At 35.4% G+C, this 20,275-nt stretch overlaps 1 protein-coding gene across 2 annotated transcripts in view; it reads right to left on the bottom strand.

Moving 5' to 3' along the window:
• MTA3 (metastasis associated 1 family member 3) overlaps positions 1–20,275 on the bottom strand; it is a 143,858-nt gene that overhangs the window by 105,892 nt on the left and 17,691 nt on the right. For both annotated transcript variants that reach the window (XM_026072290.1, XM_026072289.1), the window contains exons 4-6: positions 18,239–18,365; positions 3,107–3,170; positions 1,789–1,906 (exon numbers count right to left, since the gene is read on the bottom strand). In XM_026072290.1, the coding sequence (XP_025928075.1) occupies positions 1,789–1,906; positions 3,107–3,170; positions 18,239–18,365 (309 nt within the window). The remainder of the gene's footprint in view (positions 1–1,788; positions 1,907–3,106; positions 3,171–18,238; positions 18,366–20,275) is intronic.

Raw genomic sequence — 20,275 nt, 5'->3', positions numbered from 1 at the left:
GTTTGTGGGCAACATCATGTTTCTGAATCTTAGTAACTGATGGACTGTTGCTGCCTACTAAGGACAGCTGGAAGACTGCATCACCTATTACACTTTGGGGATTAAAGGGTGTGAAAAAAGTGAAACACGCAGTAACACACAATGAAATCCTGTCTTCCTGAAGTAAAAGAAAGATCTTCCACTCATTTAACGGAAGAAAGGATTTAACTTGGAGTTAAGCTCTAGAAAAAATTAATAACTTAACTTCTAAAACATATGGACACATTTTAGGAAAAAAATGTAAAAGATAAGTAAAGTTTCCCTGGGAATAACATTTACTTTGCAGGTAAAAAATTATGATTCCAATTAAGCCGTCTTTAGTAATCCAGGTAACAGAATTGAGTAGGAAAAGGCTTTCTGGCTGGCAGGCACCCCAGCTCACCCTGAAAATCCCAACAATTCCACAAACTATTTCGGAAACACGTTAGTACTTCCTGGTTACTAGATGTACATACTGAAACAATCATTTTCTTTTAACCCTCTAGGAAACATTCCTCTTCAGCATACAAATGTCTACATAATTATTTGGTTCCCTAACATTTTTTTTCAGACAAGATAGGCATATTTCATAGCAAGAAAAGTAGTGTATCATATTCCAGCCATGTTCTTAAATAAGGCTGCACTGCTTATAGTCAAATCTGGAAAAGTCCTCCTATAGTTTATTTCTGGTTATTAAAAGAAAAGTCAAAATAATAATGCATGTAATCTACTAAACTGCATCTATAATAAAATAATCTGCCACTTTCTGGAAATTGAATCATTCTTCTTTTATACAGTTCATTATATAAGCTTTGTAGAAAGAATATTAAAGAACATTTTTTGAAGAGACAAAAGTATAGCTGGCAAAATGTCCACACCCAATGCAAAATAGCCCATCTCAGGTTATGAAAATGAGTATTTGGGGCATTCAGAACTGTAATGTTTTCTTATTAAGGAATAAGCACCCGAGATTCTTGAAAACAATTTTTATGTGTAGGTATTTCTCAGGAAAACTTCTTCTTTTATTAGTACTCAAAGTAGAATATAAACTTCATTGACAAAAATTATTCATTTTAAAATATTTACTAAGTAAATATTATCATTGCAAATAAATAGCAAAACACAGCTGCTCATATCTCTTGTAGAGCATCCAAATTAAATAAATATTGTATTTGAAATTTTGTTTAAAAAACTAAAGTTACTACGTAACACAAGACAAAAGCACAGGTAGTTATGCTATATTAAAAAAGAGAGAGACTGATGATTTTAAAGATATACCAATGCTCAAAATATTTATCTCATTCCTGCTACAAAACAAACAAGATGCTTTGAGGGAAGCCAGTATCTAAAAATATAAAGACACAAAGACATGCATTCTGTATACAGAGCCTACTTTAAAAGGGAGAGAAAGGAAATGTTTTTTCACTTACTTTGTTATTGTATAATTATTCTACAGAATGGGTTGATCCTCAACATTTTCTTTCCCTGAGGCCTACATGAAAGATCTAGCTGGGCTACACCACTAGTTAGATAAGCCAATACAGAATGTCTACATTGCTTTATGCACAAACTTTAAAGGGACAATTGCAGCTACTCCAAACATCCTTTCTTTGCTTCTTCATAACACCTACTGGTATTTGTCAATTTTCTAAGACCTACTACTTTGCTTTCTCTGCCTTTGGACAGACTAGTGTATTTCAGAGTTTCAGCATAAGCAATAATGCAAGATGTGGATTTTTTCTGAATATTTGAAGATCAACAAATATTTACCTTCTGCAAGCATGTCTGGCACATCTGCTTGGTATCTAGGCCCCACTCTGATTTCTCCCTTGTCTGCTAAAAGCGTTTTCAGTGATGGATCATATACCAATGAATAAAAAAAAGTATCCTAAAAAAGAAGACACATTTGCAACAGCATAATGAATTTTTACATTGTTTTTTGTAAAACTACATCTTCTTCCATTTGAAAATTACTAAAGCAACCCCCCCTCACACACTTCTCATGTCTTTTTCTTGACGATACAGGTCAGGTAGAAGAAAAAAATTGTGAAGTATTAGTCCTTATTTTAAGTAATGCAAATGTTTTAYGAGTACTTTTAAAAGGCTAATAGAAGCCTCTTCCATTGCTCGGAAGCTATTTCAGACCAGTGGAATGATGAAGAGATCTATACACAACAACGTATCAGTGAGTTTGAAAAGCAACAATGGCGACTACTTGCTGAATTTAACATGCTTCCTTTCCTAAATATCCCTACCATGCTTTTATAAATTAGTCTCAAATAGCATAAAACACAGTCAGTGCCTGAGAAAGGCTTACACAACAACAGTATCAACATACCTGGCACTGTCAGCAGAAGCGGAGGGTAACTGCTTTAAGAGACATATTATAGATTACCTAGATTACCTGTGGTTTAGTGTATAAATATGAAAATAAAGACATGCTAACTTCAACTAAAACGCACTGCCTGCCTAATGTTATATTAAGAAACTCCAATGAAAAATGTATTTATTTTTAAAGGTGTTTTACAATATGTATCAGCTTCCTGGGGCTTTTGTTTTGTTCTTCCCTCTAGTGAGGCTAAACTCCCTCTCCTTCCACAAGAAAGGAAATGAGACAGACTTTTCACACAACGATTCAGAGCCCCTAAAATTAAGCTCCTGTGCTAAGTTGCCCTCTAGAGGAGTGTCTGTCTCTCTCTCTTTCTGTCCATTGGCTATTGAAGGTTCTCCTTACCAGAATACCTCTCAACAAAAAATAGGCTGTGTGAATTCCTCCTAAAGTATCCACTAGGTGAAAACAGTTCACATATTTTTCTTTTATATTAAAATATCATAGGAATTACTTTGTAAACTTAGTTATTTTCTACATACAGTAATATGCAGGATAGAACCATAATACAAGATAGGGTCATTTAATACAATTTTTATTCTGTAACACTTTTAAAATCAGTGCTTTCAACAACTTCTAACATAACATTTGAAAAAATATTTCCAAGGTATTATTCTCTCATTTATCAAAAACAGTGCTGTAAAAATCCTAACATAAATCCATCCCAACATTTAAACAAATAAAGGTCACACATATTACCTCTTTCTCCAGATATGACAACACAGATTCTGTCTCATTCAGAAGTGCAACACTGCATTTTCCCCTACACAGACATAAGAAAGAACTGTTACCTTTGTGAAACTGATTTTTTTCCTGAAGTCAAGAAAGCTATTTACCAGAACATAATCCAGATATAAACTTTTACATTAAAAATATAGTAAAATGCATTTCACCATGTTTTAAGACAAAAATTGACAACAAAGCAACAAAATTAATAGCTACACTGACCAAGCACTCAAAAAATACATACAAATTCTACAGCACTGGAAAACAAAGTCTGAGAGGAAAAACAGAAGCAATGAAGGAAAAAGAGGTATCATGGCAGTGATATTTACTAATACTCTGAAACACAAATACAATTAATAAAAAAAGAGAATTTAAATGACATATTGGATATTACATCATGTGCAAAAGCAGAAAGGGAAAAAAACATCTGAGGAAAACCTGAATACAACATTCACAGTGTTGATTCTATTTTTTGTGGAACTCTGAAGTGCTCATTTTCAATGGATTTGGTTAAACCCAACACAGAACATATCTTCTTGAACTTTACGACAAGTTATCAAATTCTAAGCACCCTGCTGCTGTCATGAATCTTATTATGATCCGATTAGTCACTATCAAAGTGACCTTAGTTTGAGGGGTTTGTTTTACTTTTGGTAGGTGAAGCTTTTTAGATCATAAAAGGCACGTTACATACTTGACAGGGAAGTCATTAGCACTGACAAGATAAGAAAGTTTCAATACTTACACTACAATCCATGAATTAATTTTATTGATGCACAGATAACAGCACAGAAAGCCACAGAATTTTTTCCTTATGCCTACATCTGCAGGTACTGCACAAGTTGGCGTGGTTTGGTAATACTAGAGGAAGACTAGTTAAATCATCAACCACATTTTAAAAATAGCTTGGATTACTATACTCCTGATTTTTAAATACAAAGAATTTCAGCTTTTTAAATACTTCTGATTTTTTAAACACAAGATTTCATATAAATTAACAATTACAAAATTTTATCAGATCAGCTGTATCAGCTCTTCTGTATGTAGCCTCATCTGTATAAGCACCAATATCACTGACATTCCTAATACAGACACATTTAGTTAGATGGATGTAATAAGTTTACATTACGATTATTAAGAGTGTTACAAGAACTAATGGGAAGCTACTGCTCCAGTGTTTACATATAYAATCTTTCCAAGGTCAAAAGCCTGGATGAATGAAACATTACCTCCTACATTAAAAAAAAGAAACAAAACTAAAGCCTCAAACAGAACTTTTTGTTCACCTGACATAATAGAATTACTAGCAGGGAAATAGTGTCAGTTTTCCAGTTCTTCCCTGTTTTTTTGCTTTTTATTAAAATGTGGTCTAAAATGGATTTTTAAGAAGCAGATTCAAAAAAAAAAAAAAAAGTACCAATGGCATTAACTGTCCAGGGAAACTGACATTTCTCAAAAAAGGACCCCAAAACGGCTTCCTAAGGCTCCAAAGGAAGCCCCCAAGACTCCAAAGACAAGGGTTACTGAAGGGCTCTGGAACCAGCAGGAATATTAGGAAAGAAAATGCACAGTACAAGTTCTACTAAGAGGTCATTCAAAAGTAGCTTCTCTTAAGGCAACACAAAACAAACATTACCTTAAATCAGATACTGAGTAACTTGATTCATCCTCACCGCTGTCCCACCAACAACACAACTTTCCTTCATTTCATTCTCTACTCCTTATTCTCTACGTCTTTCCTGCCCCTTCTCATTTCCCAAATTTACTGCTTTTTTAATAGATCCAAAAGAATCTCAGAAAATCTAAAGATCCTGTTCAAGAAAGCATCCAAAAGTTTGGAATTGTATGTGAGCTCTTAAGATCCAAAGATTTTACTCTTTTATAAAGTTTCTCCTTTTGTACCTCAACATCCCCCCCAAAAATTTCAAGAGAACCTTAATGTTATTAATATCTAACATCTTTTGGATTGTTAACCCCAGGGGAGGAGACTTGAATGTGTCACTGCTGGCTTGCTAATACAACTAATATACTTCCTATAGAACTAATACATTCCAATCATTACAATTACTATATCCAATACCCTTATATCATACACACACACACATATATGCATACAAGCATATGTGATCTCCTTTTTGCCAGTCCACCCCATGCTGAAACTAACAGCACAATGAACATGAGCAAAGATCTAAGATCATGCCCTGTTGATACAATTTTATCCTTTAGTACATCCTCTTGTGCACTTACATCTCCTTTGAACATTCAGCCTATTTCTGACATTGTATTACCTGCTCTGAATCCACGTTATAATCTGTCAATTAACTAAAGGAGCAACCCACTTTATTTTAACTTTTGACCCAATAGCTAGAAAATTCTATGAAATAAAATTACACAACAGTGAATTTCAGTATTTGTTTTTCTCATTCATTAAATTGCTTCTGAAATGTGTGTTCTGACACCTACCCCCACTACTTTAGAAGAAGGCAGTGAAGTGACAGAGAGCACCCAGAATTAGCGCTCCCATAAGACAGTACAAACCTTAGTGGCAAGTCTGACAAAATGCATGTGAAAAGAAATAAAAACAATCACCGAGAAAACTAAAGTTAACAAAACTCTCCAATATATTATTACACTACTAATAATATACTAATATTTAGTAATGAATGAATTAAAAGTACAGTAAAACCCAATTGCTGTCATAGAAACAGAATACATTGCTGACTAATATAAGATTAAGTCCAGATAATGGTATGAATTCATTTTTAAATCCAAAAACAACATTACAAAAGATTAAACAGAGATACAGAAAGAAAGACGATATTACTGGTTTATCTTAGAGAATCCAAATGGTAAATAATGTTGCAAGAGAAACATCTATTAATAATGAGAAATAAATCACATTAAAAAAAATAGAGACATTCCATAATCAACTTCACAAATATTTCAGCTTTGTTAAAAAGTAACAGGCCAAATGTGATTGCTGGTAGAGCAAATCTACTTCCATTGGTTTATACCACTGGTGAATTCTGCCCTACGACAGTGTTAACGACACAGGAAACTGTCCACCCACTATCAGAAAAAAGCAGAAGACTGTCTGGGACAGACGTCTGGGATGGATGTGCAAAGTCTTGGGGTGCTCAGCCTTGAACTCAAAACCTAGATCAGGTGGACCTCAGGTACACCTTCCTGAAGGGGTACAAAGCAGAAACTCTGCTGCAGGGAGCAAGCCAATGCCAAAGAACAAGACAGCAGTTGAAGACCGCTGATCACCCAGTGAAATTAAAACATGAATCCAAGGAAGGACTTCTAAAAACAGTCAGCTGAAGTTTGTACAGAGCTGTAGAACATCCAACATCTACATGTAAAACAAGCTATCACACCTGAAAGACATTGCCCAACCAAGTAAAGGCATGTTTCTGTTATGGATGAGATTAAAGTTTTTAATATTCATTTTGACCATTGTATAATTTTTGTTGTTGCTGGGGTGTTTTTTTTTTTTTTTTTTTTTTTTTTAAGGTGTGGATTTTTTTTTTTTTTTAATTAAGACTTTCATTATATGAGCACTGGACTAAAAGGAACTTCTGTGGGTTATTGGTCCCACCTAATATCTGCTACTGTTACTGAGGTAGGCTGGTTGTCCCCTCTGCTAGTTCTCCTAGTACTGCAAGGCTGTTTGCCTTTATACTACTAGGTTAAGTAAGCCTAGCTTTTCCAGTCACTGCCTCATAGAATAGGCTCCTTAATCCTTTATATTACCCTACAAGTCCAATTTTCATCAGCCAGTCGGCCTCTAGCTTGAAAACAGATGACCAAAACTAAAAACAATATGAGCTTTCATCAATGCACTGGAAACTCAAAGTACTTTTCTTCTGCATGGAAATATTTCTCTTAATTAATCATGGGATTCTATCCATTTCTGGCATGGCCACACTATAATGTTAACTACAACGTTTTCATGAATGCTACCAGTAGCAAGTTTCCTGTTATTCAGGAGTGATACAGATCTGCCCATGCATAACACACAAAGGTAACGCAAGGGGAATTTGACCCCACAATCCCCCTTTTTCTCTTCCCTTTTTCTGATCCCCTTCTCTCCCAGCATTCCCTTGGACTCAAATTCCTCTGCCTGTGATTTCCCTGCAAGTAATCTGTGGATTTATTTTCAAAATACGGTATTTAAGAGGAACACAGGATAGCTAGATGTAGATGAAAAGTATTAAATGTGTTGAACCATCTCATTAGCAACTAGTATTTGAACACTATCATTTTCGACTGAATTATCATTTTATTAACAACATGTATTACTCCTTTACATGACTTTGCACTTCATACACCTAAATCTGTTTCTAGCAATTTATTCAGTATTTATCACGAGGTTCCAGTGGCATATGACAACAGGACCTACAACACCCTTCATTCTGCCATTTATAACAGACCAGTGTATAAGTAAACACTAGCAAATACAAATTGTTTGCAAAGACCTCCTTGATTTTAAAGATGATCTCACCCGAAGAAGTTCTTGTGAGAAGCCCTCATTCATTTCAGTGAATGGTGACTGTTAAGCTTAACAATATGCATTAGATGCCAATTGTTAACTGCTGATCATTAAGCAAACATACGCAGCTAATGTCTTATTCATTACTATTGCACATCATGGGAAATAGGGTTAAACTACTCATTAAGTCTGCAGTATATAAACTCCTCAATTTCTCTTAATTTCAGTATTTGTCAGGAGAACCACAACACCAAAGAGAAATGGTGGAAAGATGAGATGAAAAATCGGAGTGCAGCGCATGCTAGCATTTCACCAGTAGAGATCTAGGAAGGCTTCCCTATACCTGGATCGCTTCTTTGGAATTTTTTTTTTTTCCCCTTGGTAATTCCAGAGCATTGACTTCTAAAGATTAATTATACACAATACAAAACACTGACATCTGTTTAATCAACTTCATTTTTACTGATTTTTAATGTAAATGGATAAATAAGAGTCCCTGGTTTACTTCTCCAGTTTACTTCTCTATTTTGTGTATCTGTAGTATACTCTATTACATCTTTCCCTTATTTAACCCCAATTATTGCAGGGACATTCCTTCAATATCATTGCAATGCATTTTCCCGAAGAACATTCATGGGAAGACCAAAAAAAAGTCCAACCAATTCATTAGTAAAACACTGCAAATGAATTTTAGCAAAAACTGCTAGGGCAATGTATTAACTGACCTTATATCTTATTGCTGGTAATTTACAAAATTTTATTTCTTTAATTGAGAGAACTAACCACAGCATATGCCTACTAAATCAGTGAATTTCCATTTGATGTTGTATTTCTTTATACAGCATTTTAACCATCTAATGGCTGGAATCATGCACATAGATAATATTATATATATTACTACACATACATGGACTATCGTCTTAAAAAACAAACAAAAAAACAATACTAGACCTGCAGAGATAGGTTCCATGCTAAATGAAAAAAAAAGCATTTGCAAAAACAGMTAAACTACATAGTGTCAAAATTAAAAGTTACATGTATTACAGTTACCAGCTTCTACGAACTAGAAACTGGACAAAACAAATTTCTTAGAAATGATGATGTGGAGATGGGGCCTAACAGGCCTTGAAGACCGAAGCCAAAAAAAAACTGTGTCTGAGTGAGGTCCAGTGGAGAAATGGAAAACATGAGGGAACATAATTCAAACAAGACCATGATAATGATCAGCATTCAGAACAGCCAGATATAGGAAAAGACATTCTTTATTAATCTATTTCAATGAAGACACAAGATGAAGATGACCAGAACAAGAATTTAAGTTATATGAAGAAATGCCATATCAAAGATACTATACAAAACAATGTTATGACAAGATTTAGATATAGCCTGGTTAAGGACCTAGAGCAAAACATCAAATTCTCCAGAATATACATTTAATGTATATCTGGAGAAAAGACAGCCCTATTGTTTGTACTGTCCTGGTAACTGTCCCCCCCCCCCCAAATAATCAATAATGCAATTAGTTTAGTCAAATATTTCCCAAATTTCAAAAAAAAATAAAATCATGAAAACATTGACCTTTAAAATTACAAAAACCAAATTGTGATCCACAGTAACTATTTTGGTCTTTTAAAGTTCTTGCTTGTTTCRGCATAACTCTACTTTTAAAACCAGTGGAAGGCTCTCTTAAATTCCTGTTTTGTTATCCATGCATGCTATTTCTTCATCTATTTTCACCAGATGAGTAAGACAGCCCACGAGATGCAAATCTTATTTTAATGAGGATCTTTTGGGCCAGGAGGTATACAAACAAAAACTACGGAAAGAAATTACAAGAGAAACAAAATGCCTAGTGCCTGCTAACCAGGACAAACCCTAAGAGTGGAAAAAGCAACCTCACAGGTATAGTACCATGCCATATAATTTTTCTATTGCAATGCAGACATTTTCTGGATAAGATTAATGCAGTATAAGAGTTTTCAAAACTCACTGCTCTGATTAAACCAGTAAAACCCACCCAGTCAATGAAACTTGCTATGCACTGGTCATTAAGATACAGGTTGAAGAAAGAATAATATATGCAGGGATGACTCTACAGCCCTCTAAATTCCATTATTAACAATTATTAACTGCCCTCCCAAATGTAACAGAATGATGTTGTGTAATTCTGCGCTGAAATGCCAACTGTCTCTTGCTGTTGTTCATGAGAAAATTTTGGTCTCACACTAGAAATTTGGAACATAGGAGTGAGTCACTAGCTCTACAGATTAGGAAATATATATTATTAGGAAACAAGCTTGTGAGGAAAATTTGATTTGATTTTTACATACGCTATTATTTCAATGACAGCTGAAGATTAAACTCAAGATACAAAACGAAGGAGGGCAGTAGGGTTTTGTGTAGGAACAGAACTCCGTAGTAATGATTCTCCTACTTTGCCATAAAGAGAAAGGAAGAGAAACAGTACAGATATCGAGTAGAAGAGAAGAGAGCTACCTTAAATAAAAAAAAAAAAGATTCTTCTTGAGTTATGTCTTGAATAGGAAAGTGTTTTGAAGATTTCCAATCACACAACCACTTTGAGCCAAGTCATCCCTTCCAGGCAGGCTAAATTGCAATGACGATCGCCAAACCACAGTCTAGAAATTGTGGAGTCCTGAGAGTTTCCGCTAATTATACGAAATTGCCTCCCCAGTTATGGGAAGCCAACACCAACAGTACTTGCGTATCTTATTTTTATGCACAATTTAAGGGGCATAGTAGGATGCTTACAGACACATATCAGAGGCTTTATGGCAAATTTCAAGTTCTCCAGATTGCAAAAGTATTTACAATTTGCAAAGCATGCTATTGCACAACACTAAAAACAAGAAAATATGAGAGGCATAAAAGGGTTGTTATAGTGATGCAAATCTGTAACAGACCCCTAAAATTCGATTTTTTTTTCTTCAGACAATGTCCAGAAGTTAAAGAAAGATCTGCATTGTATTGATTCATATTTAGTTGGTCAGAGCTTAGCACCAGTAATTTACTGAGCTGCCTCAAACATAATAAAAAAATCACACTTGATAGCTGAACACTACTGGTGTCTGTGTCCCCAAAATGATATCTGTCTCCCAGTATTGTATATGTGATGTACATCTGCGGCCAAAAGATAGATCAATAAACTGGGGATTATCTAATTAACATACTCTTGATCAAAAAAGATTAAAAACAATGCACAGCAAATTGATTTATGTACAGCTGAATTAATTAGTAAAYGCCTGGCATCTAAACTTATGCATGAAAAAATATGGATAGCCCAGGCTTTTTTATGCTGCATGCGAGTTTGAAAATTCAGAATCTTCAGTAGAACTGGAGTGGTGATTTCCATATCAGTGTACAAAATTAGTAAAGTTTAAGGGGAAATTCTGTCTTGGAATAATCATGCATAATTCCCACCAAGTTCAAACTAACCTGCTGATAACGTCCACATTCAGAATTTGTAGTTTTTCACATATACTTAAGATTTCAACTTTCTATAACTCTCATCACTGTTATCTAGTCACAATATAACCAGAGGACAAAGCAATCCCCATGTGAAACACCCCATTTTTAAGAGATGAAAGAATGTAAAGACTTTGCATTCAGCAACAATTTGCATAATTTATACATATGAACTACTACATTGTTGTGAGCAAAAGAGCCAAAGCTTTCAACTTTATCATAAGATCTTACCTTAAAAGTAATGGAAAAGTTAAGTATATGGATGTACACAAAGTTTTCAACAAGTATACAATGCAGTTCCAAAAACACTAAGAGCTTTCTTCGACACATCATCACCTCAGACTGGGTATACAATAATATTGTTCCAGTTTACATTACTAACTGAATCTTATTTTCTGTAGGTGAAAAGGGGTTGCAAGAAGAGAATACAGGGACTGGAAAGAACAGTTTACTGAGTGCCAAGGAAAGAGGGATCAGGATCACAAGAGAAAAGGTTTTCTTGGTCGTCTGGGTACAGCAGGATTAACCTGTTTTGATATCTCCAATCACAGTGAACATAACAGTATGTATGCTTTCTATAAACTATTTGTAGGGAACACAATTCATTGATTTCTTCCTCCAAAGATTAACTCATGCTAAAAACTAAAAAAAATTATTACTTTTTAGCAAAGCAGCAGCAATACACACATATTGAAGACAAAGGAGGCTGGTTATGAATGGTTTTTCAGCATGACATTACAAGGCCACCCAGCCCAAAAGCAATGGATATCATTCCATGCAACCAAACTTAAAAAATTTTGCAGCATATGAAACACTTCTAGTTTGCAATTAAATCAATACAAGGGAATACATATTGGTTTTCAGGAATTTAAATTATATCCTTCCACTGATAAATAATCTTTTTCTTAACTCTGGTCCTAAGTACTGGCTACTGACCATATCTGAAAACAGGATTCTGGACTAGGTGGAATTTTCATTCAACTTGTGTAGGAGTTCTCCAAGTTCTGTTGACAAAAAATTATCAGACTTGCTACAAGTCCCCTTGCTCTAAAAAAACCCAAATCAGAAAGGAAGAATTCCTTTCTTAATGATCAGAATCACCAGGTAAGCACATGTCTGTGCAAAGTAGACCTACTCCCTATCCAGCAGTCTGCTTCAAAAATACAAGCATGCTTTTTTGTATGCTGACATATAAAGATATATGCAGGCTCCAAATTTCTCAATAAAAATTATGAACTCTTCTTGTGATCAGACTATTTGAAAGTTTTTCCATGCCACACATGCATAGGCATTCTATGAAAGTGTTCACCTTCTTCCCAGTCTTACTAATCAGCTCTTAAGAAAAACAGCTTATGTAATTAAAATATTTGTAAAAGGCTCATGAAGTCCTTTCTTTGCTGGAAAGGAATTAATAAAGCAAGCCAAAAGCATCTTAATACAGATTTATAAAGAAGGGGGATGTATGAGAAGGATTCAAAAGTTACCAAGAACTGAAGATTTCAGAATCAGAGTTCAGAAAGATTTTCTGAATTAAGGCTCTAAGGATATAAAAAAAACTGACTTGGTGCTTACACCAAGCAACAAGTATAATCCCCTAAAAAATACAGGGAACACTTAGTTCATCCAATGGCAGATTAAACAAACTCTCCATATTCTTTTTAGTTGTTAAAGTAGAGGTTTATGACAGTTATTTGCATAATCAGCATAATAACAAACATTACATGCATAACGCACAGGTATCATACGTTATTACACAGCCATAGAGTCCAGCAATCAAGCTCAGCAAGAATTTCAGCATCTTGAAATTGTGTCTGAGAAAAGCATGATGTGCTCAGTGAAAACACAATCTCCAGAAAAAATAAACAAGCAAAAGAAACAGGTTAGTATTTGACCAGAATCCCATGCACCCATAAAAGACTGGTACAAGTAAGCAGAATCAACAACTGACAAAACTACAAAGAGATATGGTAAATATTCCATCACTTGGGAACTTTTCAACCAAGCATGGATGTCTCACTGAAAAGTATACTTTAATTCAAGCACAAATGGTTGGAATCAAGTCAACAGGCATGTCCTGTTTTATCAAGTAAAAGAGCAACAAGATCATTACAAACCCATATCACTGTTCTTTAGTCCCTGGGAAGGACTTTTAAAAACTTGTATTCAAACTCTTGACCTTAACTGAAAGATTGGTAAGCAGTGAGAAATGTGCTAGATTTTGTTTTTATTTACTCAAGGTAAGTGTTTCTTACTCTGACGTAATTAAGAAAGTAGGTACTATTTAACCTGCCAAAAATGTATTTTTTGATCTTAAAGAAAAAAAACCCTCACAATTGTATCAACCAATTAAATAACCAACATTATATCAGAAATCTATTGGTTTGAAGTCCTTTTTCTCCCCACAAATGGCCACCATTCTTTAAAACTTTTCTCTGGTCTCAAGCTATATACAGACAGCTTGTCTTCAGACAATACAAGCTTCATTTTATTTCATGATTTTTTTAATTTTTTTTTTTTAACTGCAGTACAGAACAGCCCAACAGATTCAAACTGATTTTGTTAGGACAGCTGAGAATGGCAGGCATGCCTAAGCCAAGTAAACATAAACAGTCTTGGGGTTTGTTTTGGTTTGTTTTTTCAGATAGTTGTTAGTAAGAATTAAGCAAAAATAATGAAAAGGTAATACGAACACCGATAGATAAATTAACAGTATTTCTACACAACTTACATGAAGTATTAACTTTGAAAACCAGTTATAAATAATATGAGAAATTAACGCAATCCTTTGCGGCAATCTAAATGTAGGTGTGCAGCACCTATTAACTCTTGGGACCTTAAGAATGAAAAACGAATTTAAAGCACAGTCAAATAACCCAGTGCACTTCCCCAGAATGCTAATTATTTGCAGATTTTTATACAAACATTTGGCTGAACCTTTTCACCAGATGGTAAGTTGCATAGTGAATTTTGTAACACTGACAGACAATTTCACTATAATGACAACTTACAAGAATAAGATTTTTCCTGTGCCTTCTCATGTCCTTCCAAATTACAAAATTTGGATATGCTCAAATCTTTAAATTGGTGGCTTTAAAATAGACACCAATTCAGCTCAGCTCAGCCTTCCCTAGGACTAGCATTGCTTACTAGAACCATCTGCATGAATTCTGGATGCATTTACTGTGTGATGATAAATGTACTTAACAAAGGAGGAGCTCAGCATATAAAGTTGGCAGTACAAGTGTGTTAGAAGGAGATCCGGGGATTAAAGTGCCCATCAAAATTGCATTTGTAATATGCTGGGATTAGGAAGGAAGGAAAAAATTCATTGGAGGGATGCTACTAACTGCATACTTCAAGGGGGTGGGGAAGGTGCAGAGAAGAGTTTCAGTTGTAACTTGACAGATCAAGCATTCCTTTTTCCAATACCAAGTAAGTGCTAAGGTAAGAGCCTGTCCTCAAGACCCAAGCTAGTACATCAGCCTGGCAGCGTACTGCCCCCCATAAAAATGCTGTCTTGCTCACCAGATATCTAACATGGTGCTGCATTCAACAATTATACCTTCCCAAACACATTCCATTCCAGGAGCAGTGTGTCTAGAAGACAGCACTGCCATTTCTAATTACTACTGTATTACCCACTTCTACTTCTTTTCTATATCTGGCATTTTGGTGTCAAAAGTTATACCACTTCTTAAAGCTACTCAAATGGCATAATGATAGCTAATGTAAATCGGAAGCAAGACTATAGGCTAAGAAACCGCAATGCTTATATCAAAATGAATTATATTTCAAGAAAGTTGTATATAATTATACCACACACACACAGAAAAAAGGATGAGAACAAAGACTGAAACTGCATTTCAATAATTCAAAAGCAAGCAAGTTACATCTGAATTATCCCAAACCCAATGTTACAAACCAAAGAGCTTCAGAATTAAACACATCGGAGAAATCTAAACCATTATGATAACAGTAAAGCATCTCAACTAAAAGTAGTGACACCTAACGCATTTGTATAAATGAGACATTACTGTGTTTACAATTATGAATTAGAATAAAAGCAATTTCAGTCATAGGGGTTTTTCTTTTTTGGAGGGTTGACATATTTTCTCTGACGTTCTAGTTAAAAAAGGTAAAAAGAGTAAAGCTAAGAGAAGTAGAAAGATAAAACAAAAGCAGTAGAGGTTATATTAATAAAAAGTAAATGGAAATATACCATATAAGGTAAAATTATTTCATTCCCTTAAATAGCAAGCAGAAAAGCAAGCAAACTCAGGCAGTTTCTTCTCTTGGCTGAAGAGGTCAATAAAAGTATAAGATCTGCAGTTGCCAAAACAACTGTAGATGGTTCAGCCTCCTCCATTCTCTTAAAATCACTTTTAGCTTTCTCCTCTTGCTTCTTCCAAAGGAACTGAGCTTTCATCTTCTTACTCCTGAGAGTATTTGTCTCCATTCTCCACCCTATTCCATTGTATTGTTTCTTTTCTCCTGCAAACCTTTCCCATCCGGGTGCCAAAATCCCAGGCAGTGAGAACTAACAAAATCCCACAGAACAGAGCTACTCAGGCTTTTATTGCCTGAGAATCTAAAACGAAGGACATTGTGACTGGGAAGAGTCAGCTGGGCACAAACTGTGCCCAATTAATCTGTTGGTCTTCTGTAAGGAGAAGACTGGCTTGGTGGGCCAGGGACAGCAGTGAATGTTGTTTACCTTGACTTTAGCAAGACCTTCAACAGAACATCCTAAAGTGTCCTTCAACCATATTGATTACGTATGGATTGGTTAAATAGACAATAAGGTTGTAAGAAAAACAGCTGGACCACCAGGCTCAAAGGGCTGTAACAAGCGGTAACAAGTCCAGTGTGGACATCTAGCTGGTTACCAGTGACATCCCCCAGATGTTGATACTGGGGCCCAATACTGTTCCACATCTTTACTAACAATCTGGACAATGGAATGGAGCACACTTTCAGTAAAAGTTTGCGGACAATACCAAACTGGGTTTGTTCACTCTTAAGAGAAGATGACTAAGGGGGGAAAAAAATCTTACTGCAGTCTTCAGTTACCTAATGAAAAGGTATATAAATAAGACAGAGCCAGACTGTTTTTAGAGGAGCACACTGATAAGGCAGGAAGCAATGGATGAGTTCCAACCAGGAAAATCCCAATTAGGTGACAGTAAAAAAGAAAAAAAAAAAACACCATGACGGTGGTCGAACACTGGAACAGACACCCAGAGAGACTGTGGAATCTCCATCTTTGGGTACGTTCAAAACTCAACTGGGCAAGGTCCTGAACAACCTGATCTAAGGTGGTCCTGCCTTGAGTGGGATTTAGAGTAGATGACCTCTAGATGTTCCTTCAATTCTACAATTCAATTCAGTTCCTTCATTATTCTACAATTCTAAAATCCTTTTCTAGAGTGCTGTTGGGAGAAAGGTAGAGTACTTCCTCAACATTTGTCCTCTTTTACAGTACAAAACCATTAATAGAAGTTATGAAAACTACTAAGAATCACTGACTCCGCACATTAATAAGTTAACAAGCTATTGAGCTGATTAAAGAATATTTTGCAATGTATTTTCCTTCTTGTTTCTTTTTTAACAACCTTAACTTTGTTTTAAAAATTCATTAGACCACATAAAATTTGTTCCAGAATGCATCTGGTAAAGGTCTTGGTAACATGTGACAGTACAGCACTACAGCATTCAACTGTTCTGAGAAGTACATACAAGTCATCATGTTGTATTTGTCTGCTGTAGTGCTACACGTACTATGAATTCACCATGTGTTTTTCTGGATTCTTTGTGAAGTGTATACTGGGGAACGGCTATTGCATTTGCTCCCTGAGTTGTGAGGTTATAAGGCATTTATAATACTTTTATGTAATCTCTCTAAATAGAGAATATCTGATGATAATACATTACTTCGATATCTAAATGTCAAAGTAAGTAAAAGAAACTGAGCAGCATTATTATCCCTATGCTGTAGTTGTGGAAGCTGAGGTATGACAGTTAAATGACTTTCTCAAAGTCAGAGAACAAGTGGCTGAATCAGGCATAGGAAATTCATAAAAATCCTCCAACTTCCAGTTTCTGTGTTGGCAGTAGAAAAGCATCTCTGCCAATGAGAGAAAGAAAATACATACGCACACAAGAAGTATTTCTCCTAATGGAGCATATAAACACATCTTTTTTTCACAGCTTCTAAGCTATGGTCTAAAATGGCTGAGGGAAGCTAGATGTATTGAGAAAACAAATTCCTTCAGAACACCAACCTAAAAGAGCTATTGTTTTACACTTATTGCACTCTCTCTCTACTTGTCACTGTGCTCCTTCTCACCTTTCACCTCCGTTTTTAGGTACATCTCCCAGGAAATGCAAAGAGTTTGCTTGACTGCTCAATGGGAGATGACACGAGTGCTTACATCATTTACAGAATAAAATCACCAAAACCTTTTTGGGTTTCAGCAAGCCTCTTTCTGCCTTAGCATTACGGCAATTTAAATTTATATAAAGAAAAAAAAAAAAAACACATAAAAGCATGCCAAATTTAAACCCCTTGGTTAAGGCTTTAACACAGTTCAGAATTAAAATTATGCCTCCAAGGACATGACTGCTTTTGCAATATTTAGCCAAACTCAATCTTGGCTTCTTCATAATTACTGAAGTAAGTTGGGATAATTTTATTTGTACATGTCTGCAGTCCCAGATTGCAAACCTGACCGCTGAGTCACTGTGTCCTTTCTGAACCTGTCTGTGATTTCCCTGGGTAGACAAAATTGTCAACATTATTTCAGTCGGCAGTAAAAAATAAAATAATAAAAAAAAATAATAAAAAAACTCTTCCGAAGTGGGAAGAGACTGACTTTATACCATATTATCAACTGAGACTCTAATAGGCAAGCCAGAGCTCTGTTTGAGAATCTTGTCCATTCCAGTGTGCAAACATGAAGTATCAGAAGGTGATGGAAGCAATTCAGGGGACTAACTGGCACATCTCAGCTGTGATCAATCACATCCTTTCACAAGATAAAGGTGAAGTGTTCAAATAGGTGAGCTTCTGACAGGCAATCTGCCTCAGCAGAATACATAGATGAATGATATTTACTTTTTCTTACCTGATGTGTGTTGCGGGAAGGGACTCATACTGGCGAGAAAGGAACAGCTCCCTGTGCTTCAACTGATGTTTCTGTTTATCAGTCAAGTCAACCTCAATTGTGGTTTCAGACTCTTCTTCAACTTCTTCTGCAGAGAAGCAGAGCGTAGGTCGAAATTAACTCTGTTACATAACACAGTTGCAGCCATTTCATTTGACATTCCCCCCTTCCCTTAGCAACCTCCCTTAGTACTTTAAAGAAAGGATGAGTTTAGCAAGTCAGCAGTTTATATAACTTGATAGAATATGAAGTATTTTAAATTCTGTGCTTTCTACTTAAACCCTTTAAAAAAATTATGCTCCTTGCCTACTGTACTATACTTTGATGTCTTTCAAACAACTGTAAGATCAACCCTAACAAAAATTACTCATTCTTTTTTCATCTTCTTTCATCTCTTTTTTCTGGGTATGCCTGCTGCTTGGTCTAAAACAGACCTCTGTCCAAAACAGACACTTTTGTTTTCTGTTGATGGTACCGTAAAACTCTATTCCAAGTCCTGGGGAAAGGCATACCTTCTACGAAACCGAAGTTTATTAAAAACAATGCGTTGCCAAATCACTGTCTAAGAAAACTGCAAAATCTTACTGCCTTCAAGTATTATAACCTTATTAGATACTGACAACATTCCCAGATAAAACAGGACTTTAAAAATATCGAAACAAAGTAATCTTGTGTTATAACCATCTGAAAACAGCTGACAAGAAACAGGCAGTTAGAAAGCAATTTAGGCACCGAAACAGAGATGTCTGGGGCCATTTTAGATAGCCTGAAGTATTCAAGACCTCTGACTGCAGATAGTAGAAGTTAGAAAACTAAGTATCTAACCAACCTGCTTCATGGCAATATAAAAAATTTTGTATCTGAATGAACCTGTAAAGAGCTGCTTTTGAACCAGGTTTTTGCACAGATCAGGCCTTAAGGCCTATTAGAAGAAAACCGGTGAAGAACTTCCCATACTTTTAGAGGTATATGTCTTTTCACTTTTTTTGCCTCATATTAGAGATGCATATGAAATTTTATTTGCCATTATTCCTGTCAAAGGAGCGAAGCAGAAGGTACCTACAGGAAATCATAAAGTACCACTTAGATAAGCACATTTTCAGTACTTAGTGAAAAAAAGCAATGGCTCAGAGCAAACAATTATTTTCATAGAGAAATACAGTGATGACATACATAGGCCTCATCATTCCAAGATTAGAGAGAAAATAAAATTCAATTCAAAGCTGTGCAACTTAAAAAAATATGCTGAAAGTTTTACATACGAGTACAAAAATGAATACCATCAGATTTTGAAACTGACACAAACCCTTAGGCGCCTTGGGTGAAGTTTAAGATTATACTGTTTTGTAGTACTTTTCCTCTTCTGTAAGAAATATTTCATTATTTAAAAGAAAAATCCTGGAGAGTAAAAGCAGGAAACTCCTGTGAGCTTTTAAAGCTCTAGATTTATCTATCATACATGGGCTTTCTAATCAGCAATTGCAAACATTTACTTTGTTCCAGAGAACCAGAATGATCTCACAATGCTTTCCCTGGCAGTGGTACACTTATCCTTTCCCTTCTCCTCTCTGATGCAAAACTCTAAGAGTTAACTGAGTCAAGCAGACAATGGATACTGGGAAGAAATTGTAATCCTCACTCGTTTTATATATGCATTATGCTACAATAAAACAAAACGGACCACTTAAAAAAAAAAAAAAAGTGATTAACTTTGCTCTTTTCCTCTTCCATTTAATTTACGGGACTCATTGTTAGAAAATGGTGTTCTACTTAACGACCTTGAGAACAAGAGACAGCAACTGTCCATGCCACCTACATGGCGCACATGGTGTTGTTTATAGTTTTGTGGTGACTTAAGCTTGCTACCAGAAAGAACTGCTTGTTTTTAAAACAAAAATCAAAACCAACTGAGCACAAATCACTAGAAGCATAATAAATCCATTTCATATCAATGGTTTGAAGAATAACTAAAAAAATCCTGAAGAACAATTACAATGG

Source organism: Apteryx rowi, unplaced genomic scaffold (genome assembly GCF_003343035.1).
Source record: "Apteryx rowi isolate R43461 unplaced genomic scaffold, aptRow1 scaffold_34, whole genome shotgun sequence".
NCBI classification, from domain to species: domain Eukaryota; kingdom Metazoa; phylum Chordata; class Aves; order Apterygiformes; family Apterygidae; genus Apteryx; species Apteryx rowi.
This window is presented reverse-complemented; position numbering and strand designations above follow the sequence as displayed.